A 27949-nucleotide genomic window follows, 5' to 3' on the forward strand; every position below is an offset into this window, starting at 1 on the left:
ATATACACAGAGAGAGAGAGAGACTGACACACAGATTTATACAGAGAGAGAGACAGACAGACAGCCTGTTTTATGTCTCCTTGTGTCTCGCACAGTGACAGGGACCCTGTTTATGTCTCATTGTGCCTCACAGTGATAGAGACCCTGTTTATGTCTCCTCGTGTCTCGCACAGTGACAGGGACCCTGTTTATGTCTCCTCGTGTCTCGCACAGTGACAGGGACCCTGTTTCTGTCTCCTCGTGTCTCGCACAGTGACAGGGACCCTGTTTCTGTCTCCTCGTGTCTCGCACAGTGACAGGGACCCTGTTTCTGTCTCCTCGTGTCTCGCACAGTGACAGGGACCCTGTTTCTGTCTCCTCGTGTCTCGCACAGTGACAGGGACCCTGTTTCTGTCTCCTCGTTTCTCATCACAGTGATTATTTCTTGTCTCTCTTCCTGCAGTCGGTTCAGACCGTGTTTAAGTCGCTGTCCTCTCTGGACAAGACGGTGGAGAAGTGTGAGATTGATCTGAATCCTGGAGGAAACAGACTGGTGTTTCAGCTGCACTGCAAATACGGTACTGAGACAGACAGGCAGGCAGACAGACAAACAGACAGAGCCCCACAATCCTGTTCAGTTTGACGCTACAATATAATCCCTTCTTCTTGGGGTCTGTGTTAGTTTACTACATTCTGAAAAGAGTTTAGTTTCATTAAAGCTGCAGACAGACAGACAGACAGACAGACAGACAGACAGACAGACAGACAGACAGAGCCCCACAATCCTGTTCAGTTTGACGCTACAATATAATCCCTTCTTCATGGGGTCTGTGTTAGTTTACTACATTCTGTAAAGAGTTTAGTTTCATTAAAGCTGCAGACAGACAGACAGACAGACAGACAGACAGGCTAGAGATACTTGATGAAGAAGAAAAGTTATCGATGGACTGAACTCTCCGTCTTCTTCAGAGAAACATCCAGGCAGAGTGACCTCTCGAAACTACATTTCCCATCATCCTCCTGCTCGCGTATGCAGCCGAGATGTATTTACCAGCGAGCAGGAGGATGATGGGAAATGTAGTTTCTGAGAGGGCCAGGCGGATGTGAGCAGGAGGATGATGGGAAATGTAGTTCCGAGAGGGCCAGGCGGATGTGAGCAGGAGGATGATGGGAAATGTAGTTCTGAGAGGGCCAGGCGGATGTGAGCAGGAGGATGATGGGAAATGTAGTTCTGAGAGGGCCAGGCGGATGTGAGAAGGAGGATGATGGGAAATGTAGTTCAGAGAGGTCCAGGCAGATACACGGGAAGCCATCTTGGAGGCAGTGGAAAGCGATTTAAAAAAAGTGAAAAATTTTTTTTTTTAAATTAAAACACAATCCTTTTCATAAACAGCTGTAGCAACACATGGGAACACGCAACACAATACAATAAATAAAATCCTGATTATTATTATTATTATTATTATTATTATTATTATTATTATTATTATTATTATTATTATTATTATTTCTTAGCAGACGCCCTTATCCAAAAATACATTTCAAGAATCACAGTATTAATACAATTAAGAGCAAGATAAATACAATGACTTGGGTTCTAGCAAGTACAAGAATGACAAAAAAACGATTCAATAACGGAGCAGAAAACAGTGTCAGTGATAGTTACATCAGGATATGATTAAATACAAAGTACTACAGATTAAATAACACTTGGCAGATTACAGTACTCTAAAGTACAGGATTAAACGCAGTAAAATAGGGACTGTAGATCTAACTGGCTGTGATCCTAACTTGTTGCCTCCTGGTTCATATTGTATTCTAGCAGCGTTATTATTATCAGCACTGTCTGTAAACCTGCACTGTGTTTAAATATGAAGCTTGCATTGTAATCCTGTCTGTGCTGCCCTGTGACTCCTGTGTGCGTCTCTCCTCCTCCTCCTCCTCCTCCTCCTCCCTCTTCCTCTCAGGGATCACGAAGACCCACAATCTGTCCTTCCAGGAGAGCGAGTCTCTACAACCTGTCTTTCAGAAGGACGGATACGCCAATGTGCTCCGAGCCCAGCCCAGGTGAGGCGAGGAACTACAGCTCCCAGCATGCCCCTGCACCCGCAGCCACAGCCCGGGGCGGGGGGAGAGGGGTGATAGGAGCTGTAGTTCTTTATAAGGAAACTAGAAACACTGCTAGAGATGGACTGAGAAGACAAACTGCAGTTTTACACTGGAAGCATGTCTATGGAAATAGTGAGATTATAAACTACAGCTCCCAGCATGCCTCTGCCCTGGCAGTAACAGTGAGGGATGATGGGAGCTGTAGTTTTTATTCTGGTTCTGTCTTTAGCCGTGTTACCGTTGTAAACACACACACATCTATCTGTCTCTCTATCTATCTATCTATGTCTGTCTGTCTGTCTGTCTAACTATCTATCTGTCTATCTATCTATCTATCTATCTATCTATCTATCTATCTAGCTATCTATCTATCTATCTATGTCTCTCTGTCTGTCTGTCTGTCTGTCTGTCTGTTCTGTCTGTCTGACTATCTATCTACTGCAGCCAATCCTGCCTTATAGCTGCCCTTATGAAGAACTAGAGCTCCCAGCATCCTTCACTGTCGCTGCCAGTGCAGAGGCCTGCTGGGAGCTGTAGTGCGTTTTTTGTTTTTGTAGTTTTAATTTTGTTCAGTGCTTGTGTTCACTGCTCTCTGCCTCCCCCTGCAGGCTGCCTGCAGCGCTTGTGTTCACTGCTCTCTGCCTCCCCCTGCAGGCTGCCCGCAGTGCTTGTGTTCACTGCTCTCTGCCTCCCCCTGCAGGCTGCCCGCAGCGCTTGTGTTCACTGCTCTCTGCCTCCCCCTGCAGGCTGCCCGCAGTGCTTGCGTTCACTGCTCTCTGCCTCCCCCTGCAGGCTGCGCGCAGCGCTTGTGTTCACTGCTCTCTGCCTCCCCCTGCAGGCTGCCCGCAGTGCTTGTGTTCACTGCTCTCTGCCTCCCCCTGCAGGCTGCCCGCAGTGCTTGCGTTCACTGCTCTCTGCCTCCCCCTTCAGGCTGCCCGCAGCGCTTGCGTTCACTGCTCTCTGCCTCCCCCTGCAGGCTGCCCGCAGCGCTTGTGTTCACTGCTCTCTGCCTCCCCCTGCAGGCTGCCCGCAGCGCTTGTGTTCACTGCTCTCTGCCTCCCCCTGCAGGCTGCCCGCAGTGCTTGTGTTCACTGCTCTCTGCCTCCCCCTGCAGGCTGCCCGCAGCGCTTGTGTTCACTGCTCTCTGCCTCCCCCTGCAGGCTGCCTGCAGTGCTTGTGTTCACTGCTCTCTGCCTCCCCCTGCAGGCTGCCTGCAGCGCTTGTGTTCACTGCTCTCTGCCTCCCCCTGCAGGCTGCCCGCAGTGCTTGTGTTCTCTGCTCTCTGCCTCCCCCTGCAGGCTGCCCGCAGTGCTTGTGTTCACTGCTCTCTGCCTCCCCCTGCAGGCTGCCCGCAGTGCTTGTGTTCACTGCTCTCTGCCTCCCCCTGCAGGCTGCCCGCAGTGCTTGTGTTCACTGCTCTCTGCCTCCCCCTGCAGGCTGCCCGCAGTGCTTGTGTTCTCTGCTCTCTGCCTCCCCCTGCAGGCTGCCCGCAGTGCTTGTGTTCACTGCTCTCTGCCTCCCCCTGCAGGCTGCCCGCAGTGCTTGTGTTCACTGCTCTCTGCCTCCCCCTGCAGGCTGCCCGCAGTGCTTGTGTTCACTGCTCTCTGCCTCCCCCTGCAGGCTGCCCGCAGTGCTTGTGTTCACTGCTCTCTGCCTCCCCCTGCAGGCTGCCCGCAGTGCTTGTGTTCACTGCTCTCTGCCTCCCCCTGCAGGCTGCCCGCAGTGCTTGTGTTCACTGCTCTCTGCCTCCCCCTGCAGGCTGCCCGCAGTGCTTGCGTTCACTGCTCTCTGCCTCCCCCTGCAGGCTGCCCGCAGTGCTTGTGTTCACTGCTCTCTGCCTCCCCCTGCAGGCTGCCCGCAGTGCTTGTGTTCACTGCTCTCTGCCTCCCCCTGCAGGCTGCCCGCAGTGCTTGTGTTCACTGCTCTCTGCCTCCCCCTGCAGGCTGCCCGCAGCGCTTGTGTTCACTGCTCTCTGCCTCCCCCTGCAGGCTGCCCGCAGTGCTTGTGTTCACTGCTCTCTGCCTCCCCCTGCAGGCTGCCCGCAGCGCTTGTGTTCACTGCTCTCTGCCTCCCCCTGCAGGCTGCCCGCAGTGCTTGTGTTCACTGCTCTCTGCCTCCCCCTGCAGGCTGCCCGCAGTGCTTGTGTTCACTGCTCTCTGCCTCCCCCTGCAGGCTGCCCGCAGTGCTTGTGTTCATTGCTCTCTGCCTCCCCCTGCAGGCTGCCCGCAGTGCTTGTGTTCACTGCTCTCTGCCTCCCCCTGCAGGCTGCCCGCAGTGCTTGTGTTCACTGCTCTCTGCCTCCCCCTGCAGGCTGCCCGCAGTGCTTGTGTTCACTGCTCTCTGCCTCCCCCTTCAGGCTGCCCGCAGTGCTTGTGTTCACTGCTCTCTGCCTCCCACTGCAGGCTGCCTGCAGTGCTTGTGTTCACTGCTCTCTGCCTCCCCCTGCAGGCTGCCCGCAGTGCTTGTGTTCACTGCTCTCTGCCTCCCCCTGCAGGCTGCTGGCGGACACGGTGGTGCATTTCCCCCCCTCGCTGGAAGAAGTGAACGTGACGGTGAGTGGAGAACGAGTGCAGTTCAGAAACCACCTGGAGGACGAGCAAGGTAGAGGATTAACCAGCGAAGAAACACACACACTGAGACACACACACACACTGAAACACACACACTGAAACACACACACACACTGAAACACACACACACTGAAACACACACACACTGAAACACACACTGAGACACACACACACTGAAACACACACACACTGACACACACACACACTGAAACACACACTGAAACACACACACACTGAAACACACACACACTGAAACACACACACACTGAAACACACACTGAAACACACACACACTGAAACACACACACACTGAAACACACACACTGAAACACACACGCACTGAAACACACACACTGAAACACACACACACACTGAAACACACACACACACACACACTGAAACACACACACTGAAACACACACACACACTGAAACACACACACACACTGAAACACACACTGAAACACACACACACTGAAACACACACACACACTGAAACACACACACACACTGAAACACACACTGAAACACACACACACACCGAGACACACACACACACTGAAACACACACACACACCGAGACACACACACACACTGAAACACACACACACACTGAAACACACACACACTGAAACACACACTGAAACACACACACACACCGAGACACACACACACACTGAAACACACACACACTGAAACACACACACTGAAACACACACACACTGAAACACACACTGAAACACACACTGAAACACACACACACTGAAACACACACACTGAAACACACACACACTGAAACACACACACTGAAACACACACACACTGAGACACACACACACACACACACACACTGAAACACACACTGAAACACACACACACTGAAACACACACACACACACACACACACACTGAAACACACACACACACACACACTGACACACACACACACTGACACACACACACACTGACACACACTGAGGAGGAGCAAGGTAGAGGATTAACCAGCGAAGAAACACACACACTGAAACACACACACACCGAAACACACACACACTGAAACACACACACACTGTGACACACACACACACTGAAACACACACACACTGAGGAGGAGCAAGGTAGAGGATTAACCAGCGAAGAAACACACACACTGAGACACACACACACTGAAACACACACACACACTGAAACACACACACACTGAAACACACACACACACACACACTCACACTGAGACACACACACTGAGACACACACACTGACACTGAGATACACACACACCGAGACACACACACACTGAGACACACACTGACACACACACACTGACACACACACATACACACTGAGACACACACACACTGAGACGCACACACACACTGAGACACACACACTGAGAGACACACACACACACACACACACTGAGACACACACACTGAGAGACACACACACACACACACACACTGAGAGACACACACACTGACACACATATATATATATATATAAATACACTGCGGTCAAATGTGTGTGAAGGACTACAACTCCCAGCACCCCTCTCTGCCGGTGCTGGTGCAGAGGCATGCTGGGAGCTGTAGTTCTCTCTGCGGGTTCCCTCTCCAGACGCGTCGAAGATGATGCTGACTGAGATGAGTCTCGATGCTGACGAGTTCGAGAGCTTCCAGGTTCGAGAGGAGACGGGAATCACCTTCTGTCTGAAAGAGCTCCGGGTGAGAGATCCTGCAGTCCAGTCTAGTGATGTTAAACTGCAGTTACAATGTAATTCCAGTCCAGTCTAGTGATATTAAACTGCAGTTACAATGTAATTCCAGTCCAGTCTAGTGATATTAAACTGCAGTTACAATGTAATTCCAGTCCAGTCTAGTGATATTAAACTGCAGTTACAATGTAATTCCAGTCCAGTCTAGTGATATTAAACTGCAGTTACAATGTAATTCCAGTCCAGTCCAGTCTAGTGATATTAAACTGCAGTTACAATGTAATTCCAGTCCAGTCTAGTGATATTAAACTGCAGTTACAATGTAATTCCAGTCCAGTCCAGTCTAGTGATATTAAACTGCAGTTACAATGTAATTCCAGTCCAGTCTAGTCTAGTGATATTAAACTGCAGTTACAATGTAATTCCAGTCCAGTCTAGTGATGTTAAACTGCAGTTACAATGTAATTCCAGTCCAGTCCAGTCTAGTGATATTAAACTGCAGTTACAATGTAATTCCAGTCCAGTCCAGTCTAGTGATATTAAACTGCAGTTACAATGTAATTCCAGTCCAGTCTAGTGATATTAAACTGCAGTTACAATGTAATTCCAGTCCAGTCTAGTGATATTAAACTGCAGTTACAATGTAATTCCAGTCCAGTCTAGTGATATTAAACTGCAGTTACAATGTAATTCCAGTCCAGTCCAGTCTAGTGATATTAAACTGCAGTTACAATGTAATTCCAGTCCAGTCTAGTGATATTAAACTGCAGTTACAATGTAATTCCAGTCCAGTCTAGTGATATTAAACTGCAGTTACAATGTAATTCCAGTCCAGTCTAGTGATATTAAACTGCAGTTACAATGTAATTCCAGTCCAGTCTAGTCTAGTGATATTAAACTGCAGTTACAATGTGATTCCAGTCCAGTCTAGTGATATTAAACTGCAGTTACAATGTAATTCCAGTCCAGTCCAGTCTAGTGATATTAAACTGCAGTTACAATGTAATTCCAGTCCAGTCTAGTCTAGTGATATTAAACTGCAGTTACAATGTAATTCCAGTCCAGTCTAGTGATATTAAACTGCAGTTACAATGTAATTCCAGTCCAGTCTAGTGATATTAAACTGCAGTTACAATGTAATTCCAGTCTATGATAATTGGATTTCTATTGTCTCTGTGTCGGGTGTCTCCCTCTGAGAGAGAAGGGAGGGAAACTGTCTCCATTGTGGATCCATCTTGGAGCCGGTTCCCTGTGTAAAGTATTGGAGGGTTGGAGCCAAGATGGCCTCCGCAGAGCTGCAGTTTCCTGACCTCTTCATTGCGGAGGCTTAGAGTGCGAGAGAATGAAACGCACTCTCAACACGATCAGAGAGAGACACTCAGAAACATACAGAATAATTATTATTATTGGCAGTAGTAATAGTATTTTGGTTATTATTATTATTATTAATATTATTGTTATTATTATTATTATTATTATTATTATTATTATTATTATTATTATTATTATTATTATTATTATTTGCAGGGTCTCCTGAGTTTCGCGGAGTCCTCCGGATTGCCTCTCAGTATGTACTTTGATCAACCAGGCAGGTATGAAAACTGAACCATTAATAGATCTGTCTGTCTGTCTGTCTGTCTGTCTGTCTGTCTGTCTGCTTTAATGAAACTAAACTCTTCAGAATGTAGTAAACTAACACAGACCCCAAGAAGAAGGGATTATATTGTAGCGTCAAACTGAACAGGATTGTGAGGCTCTGTCTCTCTCTCTCTCTCTCTCTCTCTCTCAGGCCGGTGGTGTTTGGGCTGGACGACCCTGTTCTGGAGGTTAATTTTGTTCTGGCCACTCTGTCAGATGAGGAGACCACGACCCACAGGGAGAGGAACCGGAGGTGAGAGAGGAGAGGAGAAACTCAAAAACCAGAAGAGATTGAGAGAGAAAGTCAAGTTAGCAGAGAAACGTTTTAATGCCTTCGTCATCCAGAACTTCACTGGATCAGAAACTCGAAACCAGAAGAGACCGAGAGAGAAAGTCAAGTTAGCAGAGAAACGTTTTAATGCCTTCGTCATCCAGAACTTCACTGGATCAGAAACTCCAAACCAGAAGAGACCGAGAGAGAAAGTCAAGTTAGCAGAGAAACGTTTTAATGCCTTCGTCATCCAGAACTTCACTGGATCAGAAACTCCAAACCAGAAGAGACCGAGAGAGAAAGTCAAGTTAGCAGAGAAACGTTTTAATGCCTTCGTCATCCAGAACTTCACTGGATCAGAAACTCCAAACCAGAAGAGACCGAGAGAGAAAGTCAAGTTAGCAGAGAAACGTTTTAATGCCTTCGTCATCCAGAACTTCACTGGATCAGAAACTCCAAACCAGAAGAGACAGAGAGAGAAAGTCAAGTTAGCAGAGAAACGTTTTAATGCCTTCGTCATCCAGAACTTCACTGGATCAGAAACTCAAAAACCAGAAGAGACCGAGAGAGAAAGTCAAGTTAGCAGAGAAACGTTTTAATGCCTTCGTCATCCAGAACTTCACTGGATCAGAAACTCCAAACCAGAAGAGACTGAGAGAGAAAGTCAAGTTAGCAGAGAAACGTTTTAATGCCTTCGTCATCCAGAACTTCACTGGGATGGGGGATGGATGATGTCACTGACAGGCTGGTTTATATTTTAAGAAACTAAATGAGACTAAATGTACGACAGGGAAGAGTAAAGGATAATAAATGGGTCTGAATCCAGCGATTCCTGCAGGTTTAAACAGACAGGAACAGCACTGTGACATCATTAACTGTGCAGCCAATGACGTCACAGCAAGAACACATTTCAATAGGAGGGAGTGGGTGTGGTTACTGTGACATCACAAGCCAGGAAGGAGGCTTCGCTGTTCGTTTTCAGACACACTGTCCCTCGATAAAAACGTTTTAAACACACCGCAGCTGCGGGAAGCCAGCTATTTTGAGCATAAAAGTTTTATATATTAAATATACCTTTTTTTTTTTTTTCCTTGCTCACAGTCGCCCCCCTCAGGCCGACACCAGCCACGACGACTTCCTGAGCGATGACATGGACAGCTATATGATCGCCATGGAGACCAGCGCTGTGGGCGGGGCCGAGGCACAGCCCTGCAGTACCGGGTCTGACCAGAGGAGGGAGAGGGAGTCTGACACTGCAGCAGGCAGTACCAGGTCTGACCAGAGGAGGGCGAGGGAGCCTGTCTCTGCAGCCTGCAGTTCAGGGTCTAAACAGCAGAGGGGGCTGGAGAGCGAGAGTGAGGAAGAGGAGGAGGAGGAGTTACCCGGGACCCCTCCACAAAAGAGAGTAAGAGAAGAAACTGAATAGAACAGCGCTGTGTGTGTGTGTGTGTGTGTGTGGATTACTGCACTGTATTGTGTGTGTGTGTGTGTGTGGATTACTGCACTGTATTGTGTGTGTGTGTGTGTGTGTGGATTACTGTACTGTATTGTGTGTGTGTGTGTGTGTGTGTGGATTACTGTACTGTATTGTGTGTGTGGAGTAAACTATTGTATTGTGTGTGTGTGTTAACTATTCTGTTGTGTGTCTCTCTCTCTCTCAAACAGTGTTGTCTCATCTCTATTTCCTTTCTCTCTCATTGTCTCTATTTCCTCCCTCTCTCTGTGTTGTCTCATCTCTGAGTGTCTCTATTTCCTCTCTGAGTGTCTCTATTTCCTCTCTGTGTTGTCTCATCTGAGTCTCTATTTCCTCTCTCTCTGTTGTCTCATCTCTCTGAGTGTCTCTATTTCCTCTGTGTTGTCTCGTCTCTGTGTTCTCATCTCTCTGAGTGTCTCTATTTCCTCTCTGTGTTGTCTCGTCTCTCAGTCTCTATTTCCTCTCTCTCTGTTGTCTCATCTGAGTGTCTCTATTTCCTCTGTGTTGTCTCGTCTCTGTGTTCTCATCTCTGAGTGTCTATTTCCTCTCTGTGTTGTCTCGTCTCTGAGTCTCTATTTCCTGTGTTGTCTCGTCTCTGAGTCTCTCTCTCTTTCCTCTCTCTCTGTGCTCTCATCTCTCTGAGTGTCTCTATTTCCTGTGTTGTCTCGTCTCTGAGTGTCTCTATTTCCTCTCTCTGTGTTCTCATCTCTCTGAGTGTCTCTATTTCCTCTGTGTTGTCTCGTCTCTGTGTTCTCATCTCTCTGAGTGTCTCTATTTCCTCTCTGTGTTGTCTCGTCTCTGAGTCTCTATTTCCTGTGTTGTCTCGTCTCTGAGTCTCTCTCTATTTCCTCTCTCTCTGTGCTCTCATCTCTGAGTGTCTCTATTTCCTCTCTGTGTTGTCTCGTCTCTGTGTTCTCATCTCTCTGAGTGTCTCTATTTCCTGTGTTGTCTCGTCTCTGAGTCTCTATTTCCTCTCTCGAGTGTCTCTATTTCCTCTCTCTGTGTTCTCATCTGTTTGTATTTCCTCTCTGTTGTCTCATCTGTCTGTATTTCCTCTTTTCCTGTGTTGTATTCTTTCCCTCTGTGTGTTATTCTGCATATTAATTTCTCTGTGTTATTCTGCATATTAATTTCTCTGTGTGTTATTCTGCATATTAATTTCTGTGTTATTCTGCATATTAATTTCTGTGTGTTATTCTGCATATTAATTTCTCTGTTATTCTGCATATTAATTTCTCTCTGTGTTATTCTGCATATCAATTTCTCTGTGTTATTCTGCATATTAATTTCTCTGTGTGTTATTCTGCATATTAATTTCTGTGTTATTCTGCATATTAATTTCTCTGTGTGTTATTCTGCATATTAATTTCTCTCTGTTATTCTGCATATTAATTTCTCTGTGTGTTATTCTGCATATTAATTTCTCTGTGTGTTATTCTGCATATTAATTTCTCTCTGTTATTCTGCATATTAATTTCTCTGTGTGTTATTCTGCATATTAATTTCTGTGTGTTATTCTGCATAGTAATTTCTCTCTGTGTTATTCTGCATATTAATTTCTCTCTGTGTTATTCTGCATATTAATTTCTCTGTGTGTTATTCTGCATATTAATTTCTCTGTTATTCTGCATATTAATTTCTCTGTGTTCTTCTGCATATTAATTTCTCTGTGTTATTCTGCATATTAATTTCTCTGTGTGTTATTCAGCATATTAATTTCTCTGTGTGTTATTCAGCATATTAATTTCTCTGTGTGTTATTCAGCATATTAATTTCTCTGTGTGTTATTCTGCATAGTAATCTGTATTCCTCTCTCTGTGTGTATTTCACTGTGGTGTATTGTATCAACACTGAATTGTTTTGTATATTAAGCCCATATATTTTCAACTCTCTCTCTATTCCTGTATTAAACTGTATTTATTCTCTCTCTCTCTCTCTCCTCAGTTCCGCTCGCTGTTCTTCGGTTCCGTCCTCTCCCCTTACTCCCAGGGAGCCAATCAGACGCTTCGGAACCAGGAAGTGCTTGCCGAGGCCAGCGACAGTGACCCGGAGGAACAGGAAGAGGAAACAGCAAAGAAATAAAAACGAACGAACAAAAGAAGGAAAGAACTGAGCAAATTAACACCCAAAAAAAAAGTAGACTTTGAATTTGTATCACTAGGGTGACTCATTGTCGCCCCCTGCTGGTGGAGGGGGTGTAGTGCAGGCGGTCGTGCGCACACAGGTCACAGGTCACACATTTTGAACTGCTAATCCCTTTGTCGTGAAACCTGCACGTGATGGAGGGAGTGAGAGAGAGAGGAGGATGAAGAAGAGAGAGGAAGAGAGGTAGACTCAAGCAACACAAATTGATTGATTAGTAAATAAACGAGACTGATTTTTGTCATCAATATAAAGTGAGTTTCAGTTTTATTATGGATCCATTTTGACGCAAGAATCTGGAAGAATTGATCACATATTGATCTGTACAAAGTAAAAAAAAAACATCCCTGGCGAGACTGATCGATTTATTGATTACCCATGGCTGTTAGTTTGCGATCCTCAATTAAACACTCAGCAAAACGATCAATAAAAACCTGTTAGGTGAAACTAGAAGAGACCGAGTCAAGCAGACCAGCTCTAGTGCCTTCATCAGCGTGATTGAAACTAAACTGAGTCAAGCAGACCAGCTCCAGTGCCTTCATCAGCGTGATTGAAACTAAACTGAGTCAAGCAGACCAGCGTTTGGGCTCTAGTGCCTTCATCAGCGTTACTGAAACTAAACTGAGTCAAGCAGACCAGCGTTTGGGCTCCAGTGCCTTCATCAGCGTTATTGAAACTAAACTGAGTCAAGCAGACCAGCGTTTGGGCTCTAGTGCCTTCATCAGCGTGATTGAAACTAAACTGAGTCAAGCAGACCAGCGTTGGGGCTCTAGTGCCTTCATCAGCGTGATTGAAACTAAACTGAGTCAAGCAGACCAGCGCTGGGGCTCTAGTGCCTTCATCAGTGTTATTGAAACTAAACTGAGTCAAGCAGACCAGCGCTGGGGCTCTAGTGCCTTCATCAGTGTGATTGAAACTAAACTGAGTCAAGCAGACCAGCGTTTGGGGCTCTAGTGCCTTCATCAGCGTGATTGAAACTAAACTGAGTCAAGCAGACCAGCTCTAGTTTGGGGCTCTAGTGCCTTCATCAGTGTGATTGAAACTAAACTGAGTCAAGCAGACCAGCTCTAGTTTGGGGCTCTAGTGCCTTCATCAGCGTTACTGAAACTAAACTGAGTCAAGCAGACCAGCGTTTGGGGCTCTAGTGCCTTCATCAGCGTGACTGAAACTAAACCGAGTCCAGCAGACCAGCTCTAGTTTGGGGCTCTAGTGCCTTCATCAGCGTGATTGAAACTAAACTGAGTCAAGCAGACCAGCTCTAGTTTGGGGCTCTAGTGCCTTCATCAGCGTGACTGAAACTAAACTGAGTCCAGCAGACCAGCTCTAGTTTGGGGCTCTAGTGCCTTCATCAGTGTGATTGAAACTAAACTGAGTCCAGCAGACCAGCTCTAGTTTGGGGCTCTAGTGCCTTCATCAGTGTGATTGAAACTAAACTGAGTCCAGCAGACCAGCTCTAGTTTGGGGCTCTAGTGCCTTCATCAGTGTGATTGAAACTAAACTGAGTCCAGCAGACCAGCTCTAGTTTGGGGCTCTAGTGCCTTCATCAGTGTGATTGAAACTAAACTGAGTCCAGCAGACCAGCTCTAGTTTGGGCTCCAGGTTTGATGTCACTCTGCGATATCTTTATTGCTTATCAGAGACTTGCAGAATAAAAAGCTGCGTCAAAATTGGGTTCGTTTCGCTCGCTGTCTCGTCTTTTACTTGTAGATTCTTCTGGGTTCACTGAGAATAATTCCACCTTCCTTCAGCGCGGCGCGAAACTTCTGCATCTGAAATAAATCATTAAAAAAAGAGTTTCTATATTATACAGCAAACACGATTCAGACAGTCCCCCTGAGTTTCAATCTGCATAGTTTTATATATTATACAGCAACACCAAACACGATTCAGACAGTCCCCCTGAGTTTCAATCTGCATAGTTTTATATATTATACAGCAACACCAAACACGATTCAGACAGTCCCCCTGAGCTTCAATCTGCATAGTTTTATATATTATACAGCAACACCAAACACGATTCAGACAGTCCCCCTGAGTTTCAATCTGCATAGTTTTATATATTATACAGCAACACCAAACACGATTCAGACAGTCCCCCTGAGTTTCAATCTGCATAGTTTTATATATTATACAGCAACACCAAACACGATTCAGACAGTCCCCCTGAGCTTCAATCTGCATAGTTTTATATATTATACAGCAACACCAAACACGATTCAGACAGTCCCCCTGAGTTTCAATCTGCATAGTTTTATATATTATACAGCAACACCAAACACGATTCAGACAGTCCCCCTGAGTTTCAATCTGCATAGTTTTGTCTGCCTGACTCTGTTTGGTGTCTAACACTATGCAGATTGAAGCTGAGGGGAGCTGTCTGGATCTCTGTCTCACCCTCTCTGTTTTGTAGCTCCAGGGCACGGCTCTGAAGTGGAGGTGCTGTACCCCTGATTCGAGGCAGCGCTGTGCCAGCACCCTCCCCACGCTCTCGCTGGCCAGGACGTCCCGAGTGCTGTACAGGTGCCTCTTCACAGCCCACTCCTGCGTGGAGGCAGAGACCACCACCTCCCCAGAGGGGACGTGCTCCACATGGGCTGAGACGTGGTGCTGGGAGTGTTCAATACACAGCCTGGAGAGTGAGGAGAGAGTGAGAGAGTGTGAGAGACGCAGAAACACAAACTAGAGAGAGGAGAGGCACAGAAACACAGACTAGAGAGGAGAGAGGCACATTAACAGACTAGAGAGAGGAGAGGCACAGAAACAGACTAGAGAGAGGAGAGGCACAGAAACAGACTAGAGAGCAGAGGAGAGACACATTAACAGACTAGAGAGAGGAGAGACACAAACACAGACTAGAGAGGAGAGACAGGCACAAACAGACGAGAGAGGAGAGACATTAACAGACTAGAGAGAGGAGAGGAGAGACAGGCACAAACACAGACTAGAGAGAGGAGAGACACATTAACAGACTAAAGAGAGGAGAGGAGAGACAGGCACAAACACAGACTAGAGAGAGGAGAGACACATTAACAGACTAGAGAGAGGAGAGGAGAGACAGGCACAAACACAGACTAGAGAGAGGAGAGACACATTAACAGACTAGAGAGAGGAGGCACAGAAACACAGACTAGAGAGGAGAGGCACAAACAGACTAGAGAGAGGAGAGACACATTAACAGTAAAGAGAGGAGAGGAGAGACAGGCACAAACACAGACTAGAGAGAGGAGAGGAGAGACACATTAACAGACTAAAGAGAGGAGAGACAGGCACAAACACAGACTAGAGAGAGGAGAGACACATTAACAGACTAGAGAGAGGAGAGGAGAGACAGGCACAAACACAGACTAGAGGGAGGAGAGACACAGAAACAGACTAGAGAGAGGAGAGGCACAGAAACAGACTAGAGAGAGAGGCACAAACAAAGAGACTAGAGAGAGGAGAGACACAGGCAGAAATACAGATTAGAGAGGAGAGGAGAGGCACAGAAACACAGACTAGAGAAAGGAGGCACACAGAAACATAAACTACAGAGAGGAGAGACAGACAGATAGGTAGGGTGATTCATAATCATAGATAAATAAACAGAGAGAGAGGGTGATTATGAATCATAGACAGATAAACAGATAGAGAGACGGTGATTCATAATCAACCCAACTTCGTCGGAACATCGCCAAAACTGGAGAGAACATGGAGGGTGATCTGTAAAGAAAAAGGATGTGTGACACGCACGCTCTCGCTCTCTCTCTCTCCCCCTCTCTCACCTGTGCCAGCACGCTCTACTCGGCCACACTGTCTCCCAGCCGCGGTCCTTCATTGCCAGCGACATGCGCTCCAGGTTTCTGGGGTTGCGGTTCACGAATTGGGGGTTCACCAGCTCCGCACTGCCCCTCGGAACCCGCTGCCCCCCCTCACTGCTCTCCCCCTCCCCGTCACGAGGCCGCGGAGACACCAAACAGGAGGAGAAGCGCACAGCTAGAGACAGAGAGACGAGAGCCACCATCACCACGGGACTGGATATTAATATCATCAAGCACAAGTTATACTGAGGGGGAGGAGATAGGGAGATCTGTGTGTCTGTCTGTCTGTCTGTCTGTCTGCAGCTTTAATGAAACTAAACTCTTTTCAGAATGTAGTAAACTAACACAGACCCCAAGAAGAAGGGATTATATTGTAGCGTCAAACTGAACTGGATTGTGGGGCTCTGTCTGTCTGTCTGTCTGTCTGTCTGTCTGTCTGTCTGCAGCTTTAATGAAACTAAACTCTTTTCGGAATGTAGTAAACTAACACAGACACCAAGAAGAAGGGATTATATTGTAGCGTCAAACTGAACAGGATTGTGGGGCTCTGTCTGTCTGTCTGTCTGCAGCTTTAATGAAACTAAACTCTTTTCAGAATGTAGTAAACTAACACAGACCCCAAGAAGAAGGGATTATATTGTAGCGTCAAACTGAACAGGATTGTGGGGCTCTGTCTGTCTGTCTGTCTGTCTGTCTGTCTGTCTGCAGCTTTAATGAAACTAAACTCTTTTCAGAATGTAGTAAACTAACACAGACCCCAAGAAGAAGGGATTATATTGTAGCGTCAAACTGAACAGGATTGTGGGGCTCTGTCTGTCTGTCTGTCTGTCTGTCTGTCTGTCTGTCTGTCTGTCTGTCTGTCTGCAGCTTTAATGAAACTAAACTCTTTTCAGAATGTAGTAAACTAACACAGACCCCAAGAAGAAGGGATTATATTGTAGCGTCAAACTGAACAGGATTGTGGGGCTCTGTCTGTCTGGCTGTCTGTCTGTCTGTCTGTCTGCAGCTTTAATGAAACTAAACTCTTTTCAGAATGTAGTAAACTAACACAGATCCCAAGAAGAAGGGATTATATTGTAGCGTCAAACTGAACAGGATTGTGGGGCTCTGTCTGTCTGTCTGTCTGTCTGTCTGCAGCTTTAATGAAACTAAACTCTTTTCAGAATGTAGTAAACTAACACAGACCCCAAGAAGAAGGGATTATATTGTAGCGTCAAACTGAACAGGATTGTGGGGCTCTGTCTGTCTGTCTGTCTGTCTGTCTGCAGCTTTAATGAAACTAAACTCTTTTCAGAATGTAGTAAACTAACACAGACCCCAAGAAGAAGGGATTATATTGTAGCGTCAAACTGAACAGGATTGTGGGGCTCTGCCTGTCTGTGGTCAGAATTTCAGCATCACCTAGAATTTTAGGACTGAGACACAAACATACAACCACACTGTCGATTGCACTGTAGTCCGAATTGTCTTCCGCTGTCCAAAGAACTACAGCTCCCATCACCCCTCTCTATTACTAGCTAGGTTGAGGCATGCTGGGAGCTGTAGTTTTTTTTTTTAATTACATTGTACCCATAGAGAGATTTTTACACGAAACATACACGTAACACGTACAGCTATCTGAAGAGGTTTTGTATCACCTAGAATTTTAGGATTGAAACATATTTACAATAACAATAGTGTCCCCAAGCCAGCTTGGAAACCTAATAATGATACAACGGGATAAAATATAATTAAAAGGGATTAAGACAGGACAGATGAGCAAAAACTACATTTCAATAGAAGATAAGTTTATTTTTGCACGCGTGGGCTTGGTTCTAAGAGTGTGCGTGTGGCAGGAATGTGCCTGACGTCATTTCGGTGTTATTATGATGATGATGATGATGATGATTATAAAGTCATGTCAAATTTACCCGTTTCTTTAAAGACGTCCTTGAAATCCACGCCAGCCGCCCGCATCGAAAACAAACCGCCGAAAACTCTCCACTTCCCACGAATTCCTTTCAAAAGAGACATTTCACCAGTATCTACAGTCTAATTAAAACCAGCTGCCGTTTCTATCTGTGTTTTGAGTTTGTTTTTAATTATTTCTAGGTGATAGATATTTTTTTTTGTCATGTACAGCGAACTCGCACGCCGCTTGAAGGCGCGGCCATCTTTAGTACTGCCGGCGACCTCTGGCTTCACAGAAGGAGGTCGGGCAAAGAGAGCCGCCATCTTCGTTAATGGCAAAAGTCTGCTTATTTAAAGTTGCTGGTCGGAGGGATGTTAGTGAAACACAGATCAGACAAGCATTCAGAAAGATTTTTAAATGACAATTTGACTTTATATTAAGAGATACTAGCATTTAAAATGCAAACGAAAAGACGTTTATATATATATATATAATTGTGTGTTTATTTAGCAGACGCCTTTATCCATATGGGGCGGGGTTATGCTAATTTACTGTTGCATGCAAATTTATAACCGCGAAAGGGGCGTGGCCGGCGCGCTCCCCTCTGCTCGCCTTCCGAACACGAAGCGATACAGAGGCGATCAGGTTCATTCAGCGCAGCTAAATGGGAAACATAGGAAACAAGACATAAACGGGAACAGGTAAGGCGAACGTTTATTTGAATCAAAAAAGAGCTCAGTTTTTCTGATAGAGATAATTAAGCGGCCGCTGTAGAGAAGGAAAGCCAGCCCGCACGGTTTTAAATAGCGAAAATAAAAGTTATAAATTTGCACATGGGCGTCAAAGCGTAAAAAAGCCACACACACACAACGGGAGACGGAAAAGTTAAGTTAGAAACATTTTATTTTTGGTTTGAATCTGCTTTTGCTGTTTCGGTTTTGGATTAAGAAGACATTTAAACGCGGTGTGGTACTGTTGAGGGATTTGCAGAGCTGGGCGGGGGGTGGAAATCTTAAATCACCGTGGCACAAACGATGACTTTTCAAACGACTGGTTGATTTTTAACGAAATATTTTTCGGTATCCTGTTAGAGAGAAACGAAACGCGACAGCGGGGGAAAAAAATTTCAGCAGGGCTCGGGCGTTTTTATTTAAACCAGATAAAAAGTTAGAAATTGTTAAACGGGGTTGAAGCGTTTGGCTGAATTCGAGTGCGCACTTAGAACTAGCGTTTAACACGGCGCTGTATGAATACAGAAATCTATCTATCTATCTCTCTATCTATCTATCTATCTATCTATCTCTATCTCTCTATCTATCTATCTCTCTATCTATCGACGAGAAGACATCTTGGGGTCTGTGTTAGTTTACTACATTCTGAAAAGAGTTTAGTTTCATTAAAGCTGCAGACAGACAGACAGACAGACAGACAGACAGACAGACAGACAGAGCCCCACAATCCTGTTCAGTTTGACGCTACAATATAATCCCTTCTTGGGGTCTGTGTTAGTTTACTACATTCTGAAAAGAGTTTAGTTTCATTACAGCTGCAGACAGACAGACAGACAGACAGACAGAGCCCCACAATCCTGTTCAGTTTGACGCTACAATATAATCCCTTCTTCTTGGGGTCTGTGTTAGTTTACTACATTCTGAAAAGAGTTTAGTTTCATTAAAGCTGCAGACAGACAGACAGACAGACAGAGCCCCACAATCCTGTTCAGTTTGACGCTACAATATAATCCCTTCTTCTTGGGGTCTGTGTTAGTTTACTACATTGTGTAAAGAGTTTACCCTTCTGTGCATTTGACATTGGGAGTATGCAGCCGCGTGGATTGTCCAGTTTGTTTACGTTGCTCAATAACATTTGTTCTATGTGGTATTTCTTACTGCTGTGTTTCTCCTATCCACTAGGGGGCAGTGTGTTGCAGGGGGGCAGGTTAATAACGGCTCCACTCTGGTGTAGCTGCTGTAGTTTAGACATGATTCTCAGAGCTCTGAGCAGAACAGAGGGAGGCTGTTCAGAGAGTAGAAGAGCCTCTCTTTCTCTGCTCCACCAGCACAGAGCAGGGGGAGGCTGTTCAGAGAGTAGAAGAGCCTCTCTTTCTCTTTCTTTGCCCCACCAGCACAGAGCAGAGGGAGGCTGTTCAGGGAGTGTAAGAGCCTCCCTTTATCTATCGCTTCACCAGCACAGAGCAGAGGGAGGCTGTTCAGAGAGTAGAAGAGCCTCTCTTTCTGTGCACCACCAGCACAGAGCAAGGGGAGGCTGTTCAGAGAGTAGAAGAGCCTTTCTTTCTGTGCTCCACCAGCACAGAGCAGGGGGAGGCTGTTCAGAGAGTAGAAGAGCCTCTCTTTCTGTGCTCCACCAGCACAGAGCAGGGGGAGGCTGTTCAGAGAGTAGAAGAGCCTCTCTTTCTGTGCTCCACCAGCACAGAGCAGAGGGAGGCTGTTCAGAGAGTATAAGAGCCTCTCTTTCTCTGCTCCACCAGCACAGAGCAGGGGGAGGCTGTTCAGAGAGTAGAAGAGCCTCTCTTTCTGTGCTCCACCAGCACAGAGCAGAGGAAGGCTGTTCAGAGAGTGTAAGAGCCTCCCTTTCTCTATCGCTTCACCAGCACAGAGCAGAGGGAGGCTGTTCAGAGAATATAAGAGCCTCTCTTTCTCTATCGCTTCACCAGCACAGAGCAGAGGGAGGCTGTTCAGAGAATAGAAGAGCCTCTCTCTCTCTTTCTCTTTCTCTTTCTCTGCTCTGTTATCTCCAAGTAACTTACTGCCAAGCTTCAGGCGATTTTAGTTTTTTTTTTATATAAATGACTTCCGTCTGTTATTTCCTTTGTTCATACAGAAATTACTTCTAGGGCCAATCTACTTTATAAATCTGCTCGGATCGCAAAAAAACAACAACACAAGGAGCCCTGCCCCCTGCCCTCCTGCCCCCCGCCCCTCAGTTTATCCCCCCTCCCACCCCACCCCCTGCTGGTGGAGGGGGTGTAGCGCAGGCGGCCGCGCGTCACACGATTCAACAGATCTGGAGACCCGCTGATCCCATTGTCACGAAACTTGCTGTTCACTTTATTTAGCAGAAGATATTGAGAGGATCAGAATCTGGGGGTACAGGGGGCTGTCTGTCTGTCTGTCTGTCTGTGTGTCTGTCTGTCTGCAGCTTCAATGAAACTAAACTCTTTTCAGAATGTAGTAAACTAACACAGACCCCAAGAAGAAGGGATTATATTGTAGCGTCAAACTGAACAGGATTGTGGGGCTCTGTCTGTCTGTCTGTCTGTCTGTCTGTCTGTCTGTCTGTCTGTCTGTCTGTCTGCAGCTTCAATGAAACTAAACTCTTTTCAGAATGTAGTAAACTAACACAGACCCCAAGAAGAAGGGATTATATTGTAGCGTCAAACTGAACAGGATTGTGGGGCTCTGTCTGTCTGTCTGTCTGTCTGTCTGTCTGCAGCTTTAATGAAACTAAACTCTTTTCAGAATGTAGTAAACTAACACAGACCCCAAGAAGAAGAGGCTGTGTGGTCCAGTGGTTAAAGAAAAGGGCTTGTAACCTGGAGGTCCCCGGTTCAAATCCCACCTCACCCACTGACTCACTGACCCTGAGCAAGTCACTTCACCTCCTTGTGCTCCGTCTTTCGGGTGAGACGTAGTTGTAAGTGACTCTGCAGCTGACGCATAGTTCACACACCCTAGTCTCTGCAGGCCTCCTTGGATAAAGGCGTCTGCTAAATAAACAAATAATAATGAGACTCCCGCTGCACAGCAGTGTGATCCGGTCCTGGTTTCACTGGGAGTTTAATAATAAGACACACCTGAGCTTGTTAGCTAGACACACTGGGGCTGATCAAGCTGGTAGTAAAACCTGCTCTTATTAAGCGTGTTTTAGTAGTGCTGCAGCCTGCGTGACTCGTAATGCTGGGTGTTGGGTGTGTCTCAGTGCTGTAATCTGAGGCTGGCTGGGTTTCCCGTTGTTTGTCTATTGAATCGATAGCTCTGTTTGTCAAGGGAATTGAACCTCGTCCTTGTGCTCTGCTAATCTCGTTGCAGGGACGCGTTTTTCCCCAAAAATCTCTTTCCGATTTTAAATGACTGCATTCACGCTGTTTTGTATTGTTCTGTTTGCTGTGCTGGGCTGTCTTACACACGAGTCTGTGGCAACTACAGCGCGTTGCAGTTAAAGAACTACAGCTCCCAGCATCCCTCACCATTGCCGCGGGTGCAGAGGCATGCTGGGAGCTGTAGTCCTAGCCAGGGCTGTAGCGATTCACAATACAATAACTATGGCAGCGCAGCTAGAACTGAAGAGCAGGGGGGTGGGGTGGGGGGGGGGATTTCTGGGAATGCTGGATATCGTGCATTCCTGTGCTGTTACACATCCATCGAGTCCCTGAAGGATTTTAAAAATAGTTTCAGGCATATTTTTGTTGTCGTTGCCTTATAAGCTCATGTTTGAGAAACTGTGTGTCGCTGTCGACGTTTCCTCTCCAATAAAATAACAGACCGCTTTCAGAAATGTTCAGATTTTCAGTGTGTATAAACGTTTCCCACAGTAAAAGCACAGGGAAGCATTGTAAAGCACAGAGAGGTGTGGTAAAGCATAGAGAAGCATTGTAAAGCACAGAGAGGTCTGGTAAAGCATAGGGAAGCATTGTAAAGCACAGAGAGGTCTGGTAAAGCATAGGGAAGCATTGTAAAGCACAGAGAGGTCTGGTAAAGCATAGGGAAGCATTGTAAAGCACAGAGAGGTCTGGTAAAGCATAGGGAAGCATTGTAAAGCACAGAGAGGTCTGGTAAAGCATAGGGAAGCATTGTAAAGCACAGAGAGGTCTGGTAAAGCATAGGGAAGCATTGTAAAGCACAGAGAGGTCTGGTAAAGCATAGGGAAGCATTGTAAAGCACAGAGAGGTCTGGTAAAGCATAGGGAAGCATTGTAAAGCACAGAGAGGTCTGGTAAAGCATAGGGAAGCATTGTAAAGCACAGAGAGGTCTGGTAAAGCATAGGGAAGCATTGTAAAGCACAGAGAGGTCTGGTAAAGCATAGGGAAGCATTGTAAAGCACAGAGAGGTGTGGTAAAGCATAGGGAAGCATTGTAAAGCACAGAGAGGTCTGGTAAAGCATAGGGATGCATTGTAAAGCACAGAGAGGTCTGGTAAAGCATAGGGATGCATTGTAAAGCACAGAGAGGTCTGGTAAAGCATAGGGAAGCATTGTAAAGCACAGAGAGGTCTGGTAAAGCATAGGGAAGCATTGTAAAGCACAGAGAGGTCTGGTAAAGCATAGGGAAGCATTGTAAAGCACAGAGAGGTCTGGTAAAGCATAGGGAAGCATTGTAAAGCACAGAGAGGTCTGGTAAAGCATAGGGAAGCATTGTAAAGCACAGAGAGGTCTGGTAAAGCATAGGGAAGCATTGTAAAGCACAGAGAGGTGTGGTAAAGCATAGGGAAGCATTGTAAAGCACAGAGAGGTCTGGTAAAGCATAGGGAAGCATTGTAAAGCACAGAGAGGTGTGGTAAAGCATAGGGAAGCATTGTAAAGCACAGAGAGGTGTGGTAAAGCATAGGGAAGCATTGTAAAGCACAGAGAGGTCTGGTAAAGCATAGGGAAGCATTGTAAAGCACAGAGAGGTCTGGTAAAGCATAGGGAAGCATTGTAAAGCACAGAGAGGTCTGGTAAAGCATAGGGAAGCATTGTAAACCACAGAGAGGTCTGGTAAAACATAGGGCAGCATTGTAAAGCACAGAGGTGTGGTAAAGCATAGGGAAGCATTGTAAAGCACAGAAAGGTCTGGTAAAGCACAGGGAAGCATTGTAAAGCACAGAGAGGTCTGGTAAAGCATAGGGAAGCATTGTAAAGCACAGAGAGGTCTGGTAAAGCATAGGGAAGCATTGTAAAGCACAGAGGTGTGGTAAAGCATAGGGAAGCATTGTAAAGCACAGAGAGGTCTGGTAAAGCATAGGGCAGCATTGTAAAGCACAGAGAGGTGTGGTAAAGCATAGGGAAGCATTGTAAAGCACAGAGAGGTGTGGTAAAGCATAGGGAAGCATTGTAAAGCACAGAGAGGTCTGGTAAAGCATAGGGAAGCATTGTAAAGCACAGAGAGGTCTGGTAAAGCATAGGGAAGCATTGTAAAGCACAGAGAGGTCTGGTAAAGCATAGGGGAGCATTATAAAGCACATAGAGGTCTGGTAAAGCATAGGGATCCATTGTAAAGCACAGTATAGCCATGGTTTAAAGGGATTTACTATGCAAACCTTTCTAAGGGAAGGCAGGCTGCAGAATCGGCTTTCTGTGTTAGATGATGTCACTGCCATTTATTACACACAACGCAAGCTGCTGCCATGGCAACAGAGCAACATATCGCATTACAGAGCTGTGTATAACATGAGAGAAAAAAAAAACAGTCGCAGGGAAGCTGGACAAAATATTGGGGACGCCACTTTTAAAATAATCTTGAGGAATCCTGTGTTTGAGATTGTCATACTCTCAGTAACTTCTGCTCAATAATGTTAGGACAAAGATTCATGGGAATGGGATCAGCGCTTCTCCAGATGTCTGGAACTGTTTTGTTTGCTGGCTGATCTGTGTCTGCAGCAGCTCCTGAACTCACAGTCAAAGCAACACAGACTGAGCAAAAACAATGTAATACAGCCCAGCCCAGCGCATTGCAGTTAAAGAACTACAGCTCCCAGCATCCCTCAGCATTGCCGCGGGTGCAGAGGCATGCTGGGAGCTGTAGTCCTAGCCAGGGCTGGACCGATTCACACACAGCCTGAGCAACAAAATACTAATAAACACCGTGTCTGAGGCAGCGCTGGGAATGAATGCAAACCTCTCAAAGATAGGGATGATCGCTATTATTATTGTTGTTATTATTATTATTATTATTTAGTCATTCAGCAGACGCTTTTATCCAAAGCGACTTCTAGAGACTAGGGGGGTGAACTCTGCATCATCAACTGCTGCTGCTGCTGCTGCAGAGTCACTTCCAATAGGAGCTCGTTTGTTTGACGTCTCATCCTGAAGGACGGAGCACAAGGAGGTTCAGTGACTTGCTCAGGGTCACACACACACACAGGGAGTCAGTGGCTGCTGCAGAGTCACTTCCAATAGGAGCTCGTTTGTTTGACGTCTCATCCTGAAGGACGGAGCACAAGGAGGTTCAGTGACTTGCTCAGGGTCACACACACACAGGGAGTCAGTGGCTGCTGCAGAGTCACTTCCAATAGGAGCTCGTTTGTTTGACGTCTCATCCTGAAGGACGGAGCACAAGGAGGTTCAGTGACTTGCTCAGGGTCACACACACACACACAGGGAGTCGGAGGCTCAGCCGGGATTTGAACCTTCTGGTATCGAGACCCTTTCTTTATCTGCTGGACCAGAAAGTCCAATGTGAGGTCGCTGTCTCTTTAAGAGCTCCTTTCTCGCGGCTCGCAGTTTAAACATTAACTCAGGCTGGGGGGGGGAACGACATCTGCTTCGTTTGCACAGCCAGCTGTGATGTCATTCCTGAGAGTAAATGTGTGGCTGTCAATAGAGGCTGAGCCAATGGGAGGGGAGGGGAGCTGTCTGTGTAGTTTATTTATCTGTCTGTCTCTCTGTCACTGTATATCTATCTATCCCTTTCATTATCTAACCACTGAGCTCCTCAAACCCGCTGCCTTCCACACTGCAGCCCAGCACCCTAACCACTGAGCTCCTCAAACCTACTGTCTTCCACACTGCAGCCCAGCACCCTAACCACTGAGCTCCTCAAACCTGCTGCCTTGCACACTGCAGCCCAGCACCCTAACCACTGAGCTCCTCGAACCCGCTGCCTTCCACACTGCAGCCCAGCACCCTAACCACTGAGCTCCTCAAACCCCGCTGCCTTCCACACTGCAGCCCAGCACCTCTCACCTTCCTCCTGTCTCCCTTCCTCTGTTCCTTCTCTCTCTCTTCCTCCCTCTCCCTTCCTCCCTCTTCCTCCTTCTCTCACTTTTCATCCTCTCTTCTTCTCTCTCTCCCTTCCTCCTCTCTTTCCCTCTCTTCCTCCCCTCTCCCTCTCTCTTTCATTTCCTTCCTTCTCTTCCTCCTCTCTCTCTTCCTCTCTCCTTTCCTCCTCTCTCTCCCATCCTCTCTCCCCCATCCTCTCTCTCTCCCATCCTCCCTCATCCTCCTCTCTCTTCCTCCTCTCTCCCTCTCTCTTTTACTCCTCTCTCTCTTCTCTCTCTCTCTCTCTCTCTCTTTCTCTCTCTCTCTCTCTGTGTATATTTGGGCTGCAGTACAGAAAGCAGAATTGCCAAATGCCAGATTTCCTGGTGGGTCCGAGCCAGGCTGTCTATCCTGAGGGTTCGGGAGCGCCAGGTTTGGGGTTTGGGGGGGGCGTGTGGACACACAGAGCGCCTCTCTGTGCTCAGGCGTCTCGGGGAGTCCAGCGCCCTGGGCACTCTGTGAGCCGGCGTGGGGACCGGGGGGGACTCGGAGTGCCCGGGGGGAGAACGAGGGGCTGCTTCTGATTTTTAATTGGGGATTTCCTTCCTTCCTTCTCTCTCTCTCTCTCTCTTCCTCCTCTCTCTCCCTTCCTCCATCTTCCTCCTCCCTCTCTCTCTCTCCCTCTCTCTTCCTCCTCTCCCTCCCTCTCTCCATCTCCCTCTCTCTCCTTCATCTTTCTCTCTCTCCCCTTTCATCTCTCCATCTCCCTCTCTCCTTCATCTTTCTCTCTCTCCCCTTTCATCTCTCTCTCTCTCTCTCTTCAGAAACTCAACATAGTTTGAAATGTTTTCAAGTAACAAGAAGAAAAAAAAAATATTTGAACAACAAACATCTGCTTCTGATTTTAAAACAATCTTTTCTGTTTTCTGGCGAGATTCTCTTAAAATGACTGAAGTAATTCATAACCACATGGACTGGTGCCCTGCTGCTGTGCCATACCCCGCCCCCAGCTCCCTCCCTCTCACCCCCCCTCCCTCCCCCCACCCCTTTCTCCCTCCCTCCCTCCCTCTCTCTCACTCCCTCCTCTATTCTAAATAATCCTGGGTCAGTGCTCCTTTAAAGGGAGGGGCCGGTGATCATGTTAATAAAGCTAATAAGAGGTGAGAGAATGGATTTTAAAGATGGTCAGCGCTCCTTTAAAGGGAGGGGCCGGTGATCATGTTAATAAAGCTAATAAGAGGTGAGAGAATGGATTTTAAAGATGGTCAGCGCTCCTTTAAAGGGAGGGGCCAGTGATCATGTTAATAAAGCTAATAAGAGGTGAGAGAATGGATTTTAAAGATGGTCAGCGCTCCTTTAAAGGGAGGGGCCGGTGATCATGTTAATAAAGCTAATAAGAGGCGAGAGAATGGATTTTAAAGATGGTCAGCGCTCCTTTAAAGGGAGGGGCCGGTGATCATGTTAATAAAGCTAATAAGAGGTGAGAGAATGGATTTTAAAGATGGTCAGCGCTCCTTTAAAGGGAGGGGCCAGTGATCATGTTAATAAAGCTAATAAGAGGTGAGAGAATGGATTTTAAAGATGGTCAGCGCTCCTTTAAAGGGAGGGGCCGGTGATCATGTTAATAAAGCTAATAAGAGGTGAGAGAATGGATTTTAAAGATGGTCAGGGCTCCTTTAAAGGGAGGGGTCAGTGATCATGTTAATAAAGCTAATAAGAGGTGAGAGGATGGATTTTAAAGATGGTCAGCGCTCCTTTAAAGGGAGGGGCCGGTGATCATGTTAATAAAGCTAATAAGAGGCGAGAGAGTGGATTTTAAAGATGGTCAGCGCTCCTTTAAAGGGAGGGGCCGGTGATCATGTTAATAAAGCTAATAAGAGGTGAGAATGGATTTTAAAGATGGTCAGCGCTCCTTTAAAGGGAGGGGTCGGTGATCATGTTAATAAAGCTAATAAGAGGTGAGAGAATGGATTTTAAAGATGGTCAGCGCTCCTTTAAAGGGAGGGGCCGGTGATCATGTTAATAAAGCTAATAAGAGGTGAGAGAATGGATTTTAAAGCTGGTCAGCGCTCTCTCTCTCTCTCTCTCTTTTGTAGATGTTGTTGGTTTGTAATTCAGGTTCAGCTGGTTTCCATATTCAAATCAGAGATTTACATGTTATAAATATAAACAAAGAGACTGTGTGTGTGTGAGAGAGAGAGAGAGCAGGGGAGAGAAAGAGGAGAGAGTTGGAATAGAGAGAGAGAGAAGGGGGAGGAGGGGAGAGAGAGATCCTTTATTAATCATTCCAATTAAAATCCATTAAAATCCAATAAGATAAAACACAACAAAATGAAGATTCCTGCTGAATACAAGGATCATAAAATATCAATAAAAACATAGAATTAAAATTAGGGAGAGGGAGAGGGAGAGGGATGGGTGAAGAGGGAGGGAGAGGGATGGGTGAAGAGG

General features: G+C 46.4%; 3 protein-coding genes across 5 annotated transcripts in view; 2 read left to right on the forward strand and 1 right to left on the reverse strand.

Annotated features, from left to right (window-relative positions):
• The window catches only part of LOC117962683 (cell cycle checkpoint control protein RAD9A-like), a 17500-nt gene extending 5244 nt beyond the window's left edge, over positions 1-12256 (forward strand). The window contains exons 4-12 of one of the 3 annotated variants that reach the window (XM_059020834.1): positions 443-557; positions 1947-2046; positions 4583-4689; positions 6275-6381; positions 7899-7963; positions 8161-8262; positions 9382-9501; positions 9553-9685; positions 11699-12256. In XM_059020834.1, the coding sequence (XP_058876817.1) occupies positions 443-557; positions 1947-2046; positions 4583-4689; positions 6275-6381; positions 7899-7963; positions 8161-8262; positions 9382-9501; positions 9553-9685; positions 11699-11836 (987 nt within the window). In that variant the 3' untranslated portion in view covers positions 11837-12256. Of the gene's footprint in view, positions 1-442; positions 558-1946; positions 2047-4536; positions 4690-6274; positions 6382-7898; positions 7964-8160; positions 8263-9381; positions 9686-11698 lie in introns of all 3 variants that reach the window. The other 2 variants (XM_059020833.1, XM_059020832.1) reach the window with 2 other exon arrangements.
• On the reverse strand, positions 12147-17890 carry LOC117969693 (large ribosomal subunit protein uL18m-like). The gene is made up of 4 exons (XM_059020835.1): positions 17604-17890; positions 15658-15868; positions 14291-14525; positions 12147-13665 (listed from the first exon to the last, which is right to left on the reverse strand). The coding sequence occupies exons 1-4, from the start codon at positions 17704-17706 to the stop codon at positions 13594-13596; spliced, it is 621 nt and encodes a 206-aa protein (XP_058876818.1). The 5' UTR covers positions 17707-17890; the 3' UTR covers positions 12147-13593.
• Positions 17891-18192: 302 nt separating this feature from the next.
• Positions 18193-27949, forward strand: part of LOC117410019 (protein piccolo-like) — a 30646-nt gene continuing 20889 nt past the window's right edge. Inside the window, exon 1 of the mRNA XM_059020831.1 lies at positions 18193-18285. The gene's annotated coding sequence lies outside the window, so the exon portion shown is untranslated. The remainder of the gene's footprint in view (positions 18286-27949) is intronic.

Source organism: Acipenser ruthenus, unplaced genomic scaffold, assembly GCF_902713425.1.
Source record: "Acipenser ruthenus unplaced genomic scaffold, fAciRut3.2 maternal haplotype, whole genome shotgun sequence".
Classification (NCBI taxonomy): domain Eukaryota; kingdom Metazoa; phylum Chordata; class Actinopteri; order Acipenseriformes; family Acipenseridae; genus Acipenser; species Acipenser ruthenus.